Source organism: Dermacentor variabilis, chromosome 4 (genome assembly GCF_050947875.1).
Source record: "Dermacentor variabilis isolate Ectoservices chromosome 4, ASM5094787v1, whole genome shotgun sequence".
NCBI lineage: Eukaryota > Metazoa > Arthropoda > Arachnida > Ixodida > Ixodidae > Dermacentor > Dermacentor variabilis.
In genome coordinates, this window is record NC_134571.1 from 36123053 (window position 1) to 36135254 (window position 12202).

General features: G+C 45.6%; 1 protein-coding gene across 2 annotated transcripts in view; it reads right to left on the minus strand.

Moving 5' to 3' along the window:
• LOC142578933 (solute carrier family 35 member F3-like) overlaps positions 1-12202 on the minus strand; it is a 225754-nt gene that overhangs the window by 54422 nt on the left and 159130 nt on the right. Inside the window, exon 1 of one of the 2 annotated variants that reach the window (XM_075688640.1) lies at positions 11141-11303. The exons of the other annotated variant lie outside the window; for it this stretch is intronic. Within the exon in view, the coding sequence (XP_075544755.1) occupies positions 11141-11234 (94 nt within the window). The 5' untranslated portion in view covers positions 11235-11303. Of the gene's footprint in view, positions 1-11140; positions 11304-12202 lie in introns of those variants that run through there. 2 annotated transcript variants of the gene reach the window in all.

A 12202-nucleotide genomic window follows, 5' to 3' on the forward strand; every position in this document is an offset into this window, starting at 1 on the left:
CATGTTTACCTAGTTTTCAGCTTTAGTGCAAGCATTTCTAGCTTGCCAGCACAAAAAAGAAAAGAAAACAGAAAAATTAGAAATGGAGAAGCACTAACCAGCCCAAATATTCCCATTACTCATTGTGACCAGCTTTTACGTTCTCCATAGAGGCATGAACCAAAAGTGAACACATAACTTGTGTCGAATTTTGGCATATTCCGGCTGGTGAAACAGCTTTGATGGCTGGAGAGCTGTTCCGTCTAAGGCACCACGAAAAACTGGAACATGCGATTGCGTTATGTCAACAGCGAGAAAGTTCTATGCATCGGTTTCGTACGTATTCCGCTACAGAAAACTTTTAAAAATTATTTCTCCGCGCTCCTCTTTCAGGTACTCAGGCACATTCTTCGTAACACTTACAGCCGAGACCGTCGTTGTTATCTAGAGCTTAAAATACATATTATTACCTAAAGTCAGTACAGCTTTAAGTATAACAGATTAGGCAACACCGCTCTATTACCACTGGTAGTTATTGAAATCTCGCACCTGAATGGAAACATGTGGTAGTTTACAACCAAGCATTTGGCTTTCTTTGGCATTGAAGTGCTGAAGAATGAAGCCTATATTCCTGAAAATTCCCGTAGAACCACAAAACACGCACCTTGAGAAAGTGTGTGGATAGCAGCTTCCTCTACAGATATTTTTCATGTCGAATCCCGTATTTGCACGTTGAATTGAATCTTTATTTTTATGTGTCGCCCATGAAAGGTGGCGGGAGTAGAAGGTTCACAAATGCAGCTCGACTAGCTCCCACTACCTACAAAAGGGCTCCAAAGCATTGACATCTAATCGTAAACATAAGATATCAAGCATCAGATATGATATTTATTACAATAACAAAAATTCAGAACTATTAAAAAAACATGAAGTTTAACAGGATACAATAGTTGTTGTTAAAGCATCCCAACATAGAAGGGTAAAGGTACACCCATCTTTAAAGTACATATAATTGCATTAGAGTTATACAGTTGGGTAAATCACACTTATGATGAATAGCTCGTATAAATTAGCATTAAAATTAGAATTAAAGTAGGGGTATGGGTTATTCTCGCTTTCAAAGCGCTGCGTTTCCACGAATACCAAGCAGTGTGCTCGGTAGAATGGTTCCTGTTACTTTAGCACGATAGGTATCCAGAGGTATTTCCTTTTCACTTGGCACACAAGCGGTGGGTTTTCTGCAAACAAGGCAGCCTACGGTTAGACAGAAGCAGCAGGCGACTTAGCTGATGCCATGTAAGAAATACTTTGTAAGGAGCCCGTGAGAAATCCGAAAGCACCACGAACCGCGGCGCATAAGGCAATGGAACCTCTTTATGTATAAGAAATATTTCGTGGATTATTATTATTATTATTATTATTATTATTATTATTATTATTATTATTATTATTATTATTATTATTATTATTATTATTATTGGAAACATACAAGTGCACAAAGGAAACAGAGAGGGAGCAAGCTGACAACTGCCACCGACAGGGGCACAACGCCTGCCTAGTCTTTCGGGGGGAGGGAATTAAAAGAGTAGAAGAGGATTCTCAGCCCGTAGACAACTACCTAGACTGATTTTAGTAAAATGCTAGGTTCACTGAAGCTCTGAAGTCCTGAATTTACTTTAGGTAGAGACAAGCTGCCCCAGAAGGCTGAAGCTGTTGTAATTGCTCCACATAGGCCCCTGACTGACAGATGAGAACATTGACGTCTATGTTTTTCGGGGTCAATGCGTGTTACCCCACAAAAAAAGTCCATCATCATCATCATCATCATCATCATCATCATCATCATCATCATCATCATCATCATCATCATCACCACTAAGCTAACTAAGTAGGAGTTACAGATGTAAGGCGCTGTGCGCAGCAGTTCTAAATGGGCTCAAGAGAAATGTACGCAAGAGCTCGTACAGAAGTGTTCGTGTTCTTTTTTTTTTTAATCTTCTGGGTAGGGAACCGCACTACCAATTGATTCGTTCGTTCGCAAGGTTGATCCGAATTGCGACTTTCACCTCAGTAAGCGTGATCTTGTATTTTAAAATAGCATTTGGTGAAATGTCGCTTTACCATATCGCCTTTTACATAAAGTGCAGAATTATAGTCTAATGTACCACACCTGCATACAGTGTTCGCTAAGGCTTTCGCACAAATTATTTGTGCTCGTAAGGAAGGAAGGAAAACAAGACGTGAACAGCAGAGAGGTTAACCAGATTAAGTGTCCGGTTGGCTACTCTGCCCAGGGGGATGGGGTAAGGGGCAGAAAAGATAAGAAAACAAGAGAAGATTAAAAGAATAAAAAAAGGAAAGCATTAGTTCGCACAATCTATAGTTCTTCAATGAGCTCTGTTTCCTTTAAAGAGCACACTAGCGCTTTTAAAGCAGTTCGTGCCGACGCCGGCTGGGATATTTCACAGCTTCAAGGATATGAAAGAGTTCGTTGAACCGCTTCGGCAATTGGCCAATAAATTACGTTCTCGGAGTTTGTAAAGCCGCTGCGTCTTCTTCTGCGTGCACTACAAGTGCGCTGCTGAGTATCGATTTTTACTTGGATTAATTTTTTGCATGACGGAAAGTCATGCAAAATTCATTTCATTCAACTGCATTTCTTTTATTTTGGTGTATTATGAATCAAGCAATCAATTTATTTTCGCGTAAGCAAGGGAAATATTACAACATTTATGCAGGTGACCCAAGAGAACTCACTGAAGAGAGAGAGAGATAGATAAAGCAAGGATAGGAAATGCAGGGAGGTCAACCAGAACAGCATCCGGCTTGCTACCCAACACTGGGGGTGGGGAGAAGGGGAACTCACTGAAGAGTTGTTGGATGGGCTCAATACGAACAACAATAAAAAGAGCAGTGCAAAATATGTAACAATCCTATTATCGAAGGAAAGTCACACAAAACATGTCATTGTTTACACTTCAGTGCAAGAACTGAAGACCTATGAAATTATTCAACACAAAGGTACCTTTAATTATATTCTATGGGAACGAAAACGTAATTAGGCTCCAAAGGAATTAATGGTTTTTTTGCTTGATATGATTTCAGGGAACGAATTAGATAGTTTAGAATCGCTATAAACGAATGAAAATGCTGCGCAGTTTGTCCGAATAGCTGACACTTCACCGATGACACCGATGACAACTGATTCTTTCGTCGGACGACGTGATGCTGCGAACCTATGGCCCTACAGCGTAGGATGTTGCGAAGCATCTTATACGTTAGATTAATTTTCCGATCTTCATTAAATTTACTTAGTATTAGAATGTTTGTTTCGTAAAGAAAGCGATACGGATACAGTCACACCTGCTTAGAAACGGGATAATACGTAAGGCGGTGTTTTGGGCGTCCTTCAGGGGAAGTACTTCGAAGGCTTAATTGAACTGTATGCAGCACTGGCGTAAATTATATATGGCAGTATCAATGGATAAAGCAGTAATAAAGGGGTAGTAGCATTTTCAGGGAGAAAACGTGTCACAATTTGTATAGTATCGGGGTCTTCTTTTATACCTTTTTACTCGCTCGTTCCACATATGCCCGTGCCATGACAGCGTGCTGTCGAATGTTACACCACGAAACTTGGTTTTATGTGCGCAGTGTAGGAATTCATTGTTCACGTATAAAATGCATTCGAACTTCAGGCGCGTTTTTTTTTTTGCCTAAAAACAAGGATGTCACTAAATTTGAAGGTGCAAGAAAGAATAAGTAACAAAGATACCTAGTCGTAATGTTTTGTCTGCTGTTTCATGCAAGAGTTTTTTTTTTTCAGATGTAATGAGTTCCTTAGTATCATCAGCGCATAACACGCACTCCTGAGACAGATATGATAGCAGATCATTTGCGGAGACCATAAATAAGAATGCGTTAAGAAAGAACCCTGCGGGACACCAACATTGATCGTGATTATGTTGAACTTTTGACCATTACCTTCTACGTACAAATTGCATGGAATATCTCGTATTCCGTAATCACTATACTCATTCAGCGTTTTTTATGAGCCAGGTATGACTCAGCAAGTCGAAAGCGTTGATTAGACCGTCGCTTCTTAACACTACATTTCAATGCGAATCACACTTTGCCTATTTCTTGGCACTTCGCGGTACGTGAAGACAGGTAGGTTCCTATCTCGCCTCGCTTTACTAAAGAGAAAGTATTGTCTAACTGATGAAAGAAATAAACCTCTGCCATCGAACACAGCAGCTCCGTGCTCTAGCCACTAGGCCACGCGATCGCTTTTTATACTTTAATACCTTGCTTTTAAGTTCCCTCATCATCAACACGTGAGTTCTGAGAACACGCATGTGAAAAACATAGGTAACGTGTACCAATTAGCGTAATTGTAACCACATCGAAATCCTCTTGCCTTTGTCAAGAGCTCTAACCTCGACAACTATTCCGGAGGGCATTCTTGCGCTGTTTGCACCTCCAGAGAGGCGTTTATACTTTCTCAGAAACGCATCCGGGTGGCCAACTCTAGAAGACGCACATTTGAAGAGGTAGACAATATGACGAGGGCAATAAAAGGACTCACAGCTAGTGCACAAGCTTGCATAGCTTCCTCATTTTCCCATTAAGAAGTGGCATGTGGGGCTGCTGGCAGGATGCTCAAGATTTGAGGGAGTGAATTCCATAGTTTGGAATCGATAGGAACGAATGAAAACGTTCTGTAGTTTGGTTGAATAGCTGGCACTGTCCTTTCTAAAACATCCCAAAAATACCCCCGTTCCGAACAATGGAGGAAAACGCGATGTATTGTCTCGGGTCGATTACAGATTAAACGAAGGGTGCCACTAGGTACAGAAGACAAAAGAAAAGAAAAAACTTTTCTTTCTAACCTGTCTTTACTGAAAGCGTTACTGTATGAATTATAAAAAAGAAAGATATTTGACTCCTCGGGAAATATGCATCTTCTTTACCTTCCTAGCATATTCTGGCATTGGCTGCCACAGCATAGGGGTCTATACAAAGGCACAGGAAATTAAGTATCGCATACATCTCTATACAACTTTTTCTTTGGGCACAATTTAGGTTCTTCTGAAGAACACGCTTAAGAAGCGCACAGTGGAGACAACCTCCTTAAAAAGCCCGTAAGGGTTCCGAGATTGCTGTATGTGGCAACAATAAAATTTGGTAGCAGTTCGCTCGTTCTCATCTGACACACAGCGCGCAAGAAAGGGTCCCTGACGTCCCGAAATAGTAGCAATATGTTTGCGAGCTGACGCACAAAGAGGTGTGCCAGACCTGCTCATTTGACGCGCCTTAAATGTTTCGTCCGATTGCACCGCTCACAGCTCGAGGCCCACACGGCGGTGAAATTCCCGAATTTTTAAGCGAGAACGATACAACATCTTCATTGCACGCCAACTCTCACTGCTAAAGAACAAATTGCACGCTCTTGATGGACAGATTAGCCACTTTTCTTCTGTCCACTATTTCACGCATCTCTTGTACTTGTTGCCAGTACTGATCGCTATGTTTGTAAAATTCAAGTGACACACCAAGATATTTTACTGAGGTACTTTTCCACCTAATTTTTGCAAAAGCGTCCGGGGTCGAAGGCCATTCTCCGCGCCGAAGCCCCAGGCACTTTCTCCAATTCACAGGATCACACGCATACTTCCCTCGTTAAAAAAGGCAAGCCAGCTCTTTGAAACGCTCAGCGGCAGAAGAGGCGGCTATTGCGCTTGCCGCCCTCATTTCCACGCCTGTCACCAAATTATCTCCGACTCTAACTCCGCCATATCAAATTATGCCAAAGGCTATATCTCCCAAGCTACTGCTCATCTGCTATACGTCTGGCACTCCAAACACCCGTAACCCTAATCTGGACCTCAGAACACGCTGACCTCCCCGGAAACGAGGAGGTCCACTCCCTAGCCCGAGGTCTCACATTCTGGGTAGGAGCTGGACCAGCTCCACTAACCGGATAACACCTGCTAACCTTTAGAGATATTCTCACTCACTATCGGAGCAACCGACGAAAGCACGCCACCCCCAGCAACCTCCCTTACTATTCCGTAAGCCGCACATTGGCGCCGACTACAGACTCTCACGACTCCCTACCCATCATCCTTCATGCTCGGTACCCCGATGAACTCCGCTCATCCTGTAAACTCTGTGGCCAGTCAGGCGAATTTCTTCACAACCTCCTCACGTGTCCCCTCTCCCCCTTCCCTCATCCCCCATCCCCGGCCACGGCGGAGTCTTGCTGGGAAACGGTACTCACCAGCACGACAGCTAAAGATCGGCGCTGGATCATTGCCAGCGCGATTAAAAAGATAGCTTTGCAAGGACGATCCTTTGTTATGTAAGAGCGCTTTCCCCACGGAGACCGCCACGTCATATATTTTGGCAATAAATTTTTCTAAGACCACTAATTTGAAACGCTTTGCGCGTGCGCCACGGGCTCCTTTCTCGGCTTAATTTTCTCGTGACAGATCGCGCTTTGAGGCACCGTGTTAGGCTGCGCTATCTCCAGGACCGGTCGACTTTTCCACGCACACTCCTCGTAGCTATTTAAGCTACTTAGAAAGTGTGCGACATTGTACCATTCTTATTATTGGCCCAGGTGAATCATGTTTTACCATTTCTTCGCTGGAGTAAGAATTCCATTGTCGTTTTAGTATACACCGCATGATATAGCCATATGTGTATAGCACGTAGTTGGGGATGACGTCACATTTCCCCCCCCCCCATTTTTTTTACTCTCTTGCCCTAAGAACGTTATATACAGTGAGGCGCTGGGCTAGACTAATTACTCCCGCACGCGGCAGAGCCTACCTCTCGGAGAAATCAGTCAGGTTGAAGATATATTTACGAATCGTTTACAGACTGTCAAATATAAACGCGCCTGAACATGTTTAAACTTGCATATACCGTCGGTGACAATTCTCCGTGCTCTGCGTAAGCGGGAAGTAGGGTTGATGATGCGACAAGAGTTGTGTCTAACGGAATAAAGGCGGCATTTCAACTAATTTGAATGCTTACATTATCAGGCGTACCTCCTTGGGCCCATTCCAGTAACAGAAAATCCTGGGGCCATGACATCGTGCGTTTGTGAAGCGCAGGCCGCGGAAGCGGTTCTTGAGTTGTACCACGGTACACCGGGGTATATGACCGCCTGTGGTAGATTTAACGACCACTTGTGCATGTCTATGTGTGTCTAGATTTAACGTTTCTTCTCTCCTTCTTCTCCTCTCTCGCTTTCCTTTACTCCTACTCCATTGCAGGGTAGCCAAGCCCGCTCAGCCGAGTTAACCTTCTTGCCTTTCCCTTGTCACTTCTAATTACCTCTCAACATCTCCTTACCTTTACCTGCGTTTCCTCTGCAAATTCTCCTTTCTCTCTCATTCTGTCTCTTTTCGCCACAGCATAAACAGAGCCTCGATTCACTCCGAAGAGCAAGAAAAAATTACGCTTTTTATTGGTCCAGAAGTAGAACGCAGTGGTGTCCGAAAAAATGCTCTTGCAATGACTCTCGCAGGCTTCAATGGTTTCCGCGGAGACCGGCGCCAGCTACTGAGACAGTATTTTTCGAGCAAGCTTGAACGCTCATCTTCGCAAACTCCGACCTTCTCCCCCTCGCTCACTTCCCGCTAAAGATCGCTGGAATGTCCCAAAGTGTCGCTTACCCTCGTCTCCATCTTCCCGTTCGAATATTCGATAAGTAACTTTTGCAAATGACCACTTGTTCCAGAAAACTGGAGCTCCGGGAACGTCGCAGGATGTTTCAACACACAATAAGTTTGTGAAAACTTAAGCTCACGAAAAACAAATTGCCAACAAATTTTGAAAGATTTGGCACATTTTTAGAGCCAGGAAGCGCAGTGAAATCCACACAAGAGCAAACGAATAGTGAGCTGGACACACTGAATTCTAACTCACAGCTTACCCGCCCTGGTTCTTAGCGGCTACGGCGTTGCGCTGCTAAGCACGAGGTCGCGGGATCAAATCCCCGCCACTGCGGCACACTTCAATGGGGGCGAAATGCAAAAGAAAATGACACCCATTCCACTCTATGAAGATGGAATGGCAGCGAAAGCTGACAACAGTCAAAGCTCTCAAACGAAAAGCAAAGGGCTTTCGCCGCCATTCCATCTTCACATGTAGTGGAATCGTTGTCATTTGTTCGTTCAACATCGCGGGAACGTTCTTCGTCGGTGGTGGTTTCGCGCCGGCTCCGTTTACATTCTCGTTTCTGTTATCTCCGGCACTCCTCGTACGCATGTTGTTCTTCGGTTGTACTAACTATACGTGTCCGCCCCATCGATAACGCAGCTGTTTTTAGCGCCGATACCTCTCCTGCTTATATTCTGCGATAACCTTGACGTCACGCTATTTTTCACGGCGAGCGTTCTAATCTGTCCCGCATTTTGACATCTGCGGCGCCGCACTGCACCCGTACGTGATCACACATAAAGCAAACAATAAAAGCCATTGTGTATGGGTTTGTTAGAAATCACTAAATCTGTTTCTGTTGCCAGACGCCGAAAAAGCTACGGAAGGTTAGTCATATATAGCCTTTGCTGTAAAACGTCCGTGTGCTATGAATTGGGTGCACTTTAAAGGCTCCCAGGTGGTCAAGATTTCTGGAGTGCACCACTTCAGCGTGCCTCATGATCAGATCGGGGTTATGGCACTCATAACCTCAGCATATATTTTTAATTTTAATTCACAGCTTGCGAATTACAGACCAGTCTGTCCAGTTCTTTTTGTTTCTTTTGATCATGTCTGCAACGTGCTGCGCTTTATGCTAGGGTGAATTACCAACAAGTCGCAACAGCAAAATTAGTCAAATATCTTCTACGATAGATCGTTCTACATTATTCTAGATTGTGTCAAGAGAAATACTGTACCGGTACCAAAGCCATGTTGGAAGCCGGGTTGTTTTAGGGTAAGATATCGGAAACGCCACTTTTAAATGCACTGCGCGAAGCCACAACATATGTTTCCGCCCAACTTCGATCCGTATATACCGATGCAGGACTCCCCTGCCTGGGAGGTATGCCGTGCGGAAGGCCCACGAAGCTAACGACCCATTAGTGGCAGCCGGTGCCGTGCTTTGCATACCGTCCAACACAAGGGAGGCGCGCCCTCGTTGCCCAACAATGCAGAGGCCTGGTCGCTGTTCATTTAGCGCTGTTGGCAGAGAGGCTTTGCAGACCTTGCTGCAATTTCGCTACGAACCTGACTCCATTTAATTTAGATTATCCTGCCCGGACCGCGAACGCGGTGGCGGTGACGGGACGGCTAATCTGCGGCTGTCGTGCAGCAAGCTTGTCAAATGACTCGCGTCAAAAACAACTTACGCTGAATCGAATATAGCGAGAGAAAGCGTTAGTGCCCGGTTGAGGCACAGCGTTGCGTTTTCTTCGTACCGTGGAACCATGCAGTAACTGCTGTCTTTGCATGGGCGCCTTAGAAAGCGAGAAAAAGAAATGTATGAATTTACGTAAACGACCACTGGTTAAGGTTTAGTACAGCATGGCCCCTTATTACGGTGACTGCTGCAAAGTATGAGCGCAGATTTGCCTGCTAACACACCTTAAATATGGACTTTACAACGCTTACTTATTTTGTTAAAGCATCAAACGTACTTATTTAATTGTTGTTTTCTATACGAGACTCTACATACGTAGCTGGAATGTCTTCGTAATTGTTATTGGCGGCCACATCATAGATTATTTAAAACGCTAGTATGGTGCTAAGAGTTTTCAAAGTGCTTTCAGCCTTATCTTCTCTCTTTCTTAATATTGTGTTCTCGCAGGTAATACGGTATTGCGGAGCGGTGTGACACCCAAGTACGGCACTTTCTATGTTCTTGATCAGAATAAATTGTTATGGAGACAAAATTCACATGGTTTGTAGTTACAAACAAAACACGAGGCAGGAAAAGTGTGAGATTGGCGAACTTAAAACAATTCTGGGAGTACACTACCTATGCTGCACGAAACTTTTCAATTTACTAAGTTTGCCCGTGCGTGCATGCGGTTGCAGCTTAAAATTCGCGTGGGCGCACCCGTTTAGTTAAAGAGAGATTCTAGCATGCGCATACCGAATTAATAATGCCATCCGTTCACTATCAAAACCGAACATAACAAGCTGTTTTATATATTTCTGAAGACAAACAAAAACAATGGCAGAGGTTGTGGCGCAGGCATCCGGCCATAACGGAATAAAGGCAGATCAAAAGAAAAACTATTGTCTTAAGAGCAAAAGCGAGTCAGAATCTCTGTTTTCCACCACGCGTTTGTGAACAATTTTTTCTGCTGATCCTCATGCAAGTTTTAAATTAGTGTATTCTGAACACGGTACATTGAACAAAAACTACGTGGAATTTCTGGCTGCATTGTGGCACATAAGGGCACACGCCGCAACACCAGCGTCAATCTTCTTGAAGCACGCCACAATCATAGTTGAATCAAACCCGCTCCAATTCAAAGGCTCATAATGCGCCGCAAGACAACATGCTTGTATACATAATAAAATACTCCTTTCACCACTAAAACTGACGATATGCTTGCTGAGAAAAATATCTTATTACGTTGACAAAAGCGGTTTTGGCCAAACGGAAATCAGTATGGTTAACCTCTCCGCCTTTCTTCGCTTCCTCTCTCTCTCTTAATCTATAGGCGATCTCTGACTAAATGCTTTACAAAATAAAGACCATCCTAAGAATAAATACACAGAAAGACAGTCGATGAGGGTCTCTATCGGAATATAAATTGAAAAGAATAATGTAACACTCCAAAGCAACGTTCTCAGCAAGACGGTGAGCGCCACCGCAGCTGTAGCTGTCTTCTTCAAGACACGTTGACAGTGGCAGTCGCGAATTCGCTCCCCCCCCCCCCCCCACTACCACCACCGCAACATTCATTAAAAGCCCATATGGAGATCCCTTCTTAGATATCATTCCGCGCGATCCAAGTTCGTCGCCACCTCCTGCACCACACAGCTAAACAACAGGTGAATCCCTGGCGCTTCACTGTCTTCCTTTCTTCCGTCCCTTTTCAAGAAATGTATTTTGCGCCACAGAGTATACCCTCCCTCGGAGATTTGACTCAACTCCTTCTTTAGCCTCAGTTCACGTCACTCTCTCACTCACCGTAACGGCTGTCGAACGAGTCTCCTCCGAAAAGGTAGCTGATCTCGGACGGGCCTCGTGACAGCGGCGGCGCGTGGCTCTGTGCGGAGTCCATGTCTTGGTCCGTGCCGACGAGACAGGGGGAAGCGTTCGACGACGACGGCCGCGGCAAGGACGCGGCAGCGTCGCGACGATGTCGGGCAAGTTTCCCGCGAGGAGTCGGTTGCCTGCCGTCAGGCGGCGGGCCGGCGATGCGCGGCCAGCCGCGCGCGCCACAGACCGCGGTGTCCGGTGCGCGCGCGTTTTGGGCACGGCGGGCTCCCCGTACGCATGATTAACAGCGACAACGTCAGCCCACGCAAGGAGGAGGAGCAGGGACGTAGACGACGACGCGCTGGCGCATCGATTCGGGAAGTTGTCGCCCCCCGTGGCCGCTCTCTCTTCCTCTTTTCCCGAATCCAGGCGTGCGAGCGAAGGGTCACCGCTGTGCCGCCACCGCCGCCGTATAGCTGCACGCTGTTCGCCCTTCGCGGGCCGCGCGCATGCGGTGTGCTATACCTGAAGGCTCCGCTGGTGTGGCGCACGGCGGCGACAAGCAGCACACCAAGACGCGAGAGACGTCAGCGCGTTTGGGATAAGGAGGAGGGAGAGGGAGTGCGCGCTTGGGAATTGGTGAGGGCGAGGAGGTTAAGCCCAGTCCCTACCCGCCCCGAGAGAAACGACCGCCGCGCGGGAACGGTGCGTGTGGAGGAGAGGGGAGTCTATAGCGAGAGAAGACACGCCTGAGCCAGGTCTGGGTTGTGCTGGCGTGAAAGTGTATTTCTTTCGTATTCTCTGTTTTTTTTTCCTCTCTCTCTCTCGGCGCAGCAAGGAAGTCGATAGCTGGGCGTTTCGCCCAGTGCAGTGAAGTTACTTGCAAACGTCTCTCTGGAATACAACTTTCGTTCTTTGCTTTATGGTTCCTTCGCTTCTTTGTTTCTTTCCTCTTTTGTAGGCAGGAAACAGTTCAAAGCGCCGAGAGAGGAACCAGAATGCGCCGGGATGGAAAAGCGGCGCATGCGTGACAACAAATATGTGTGGAAT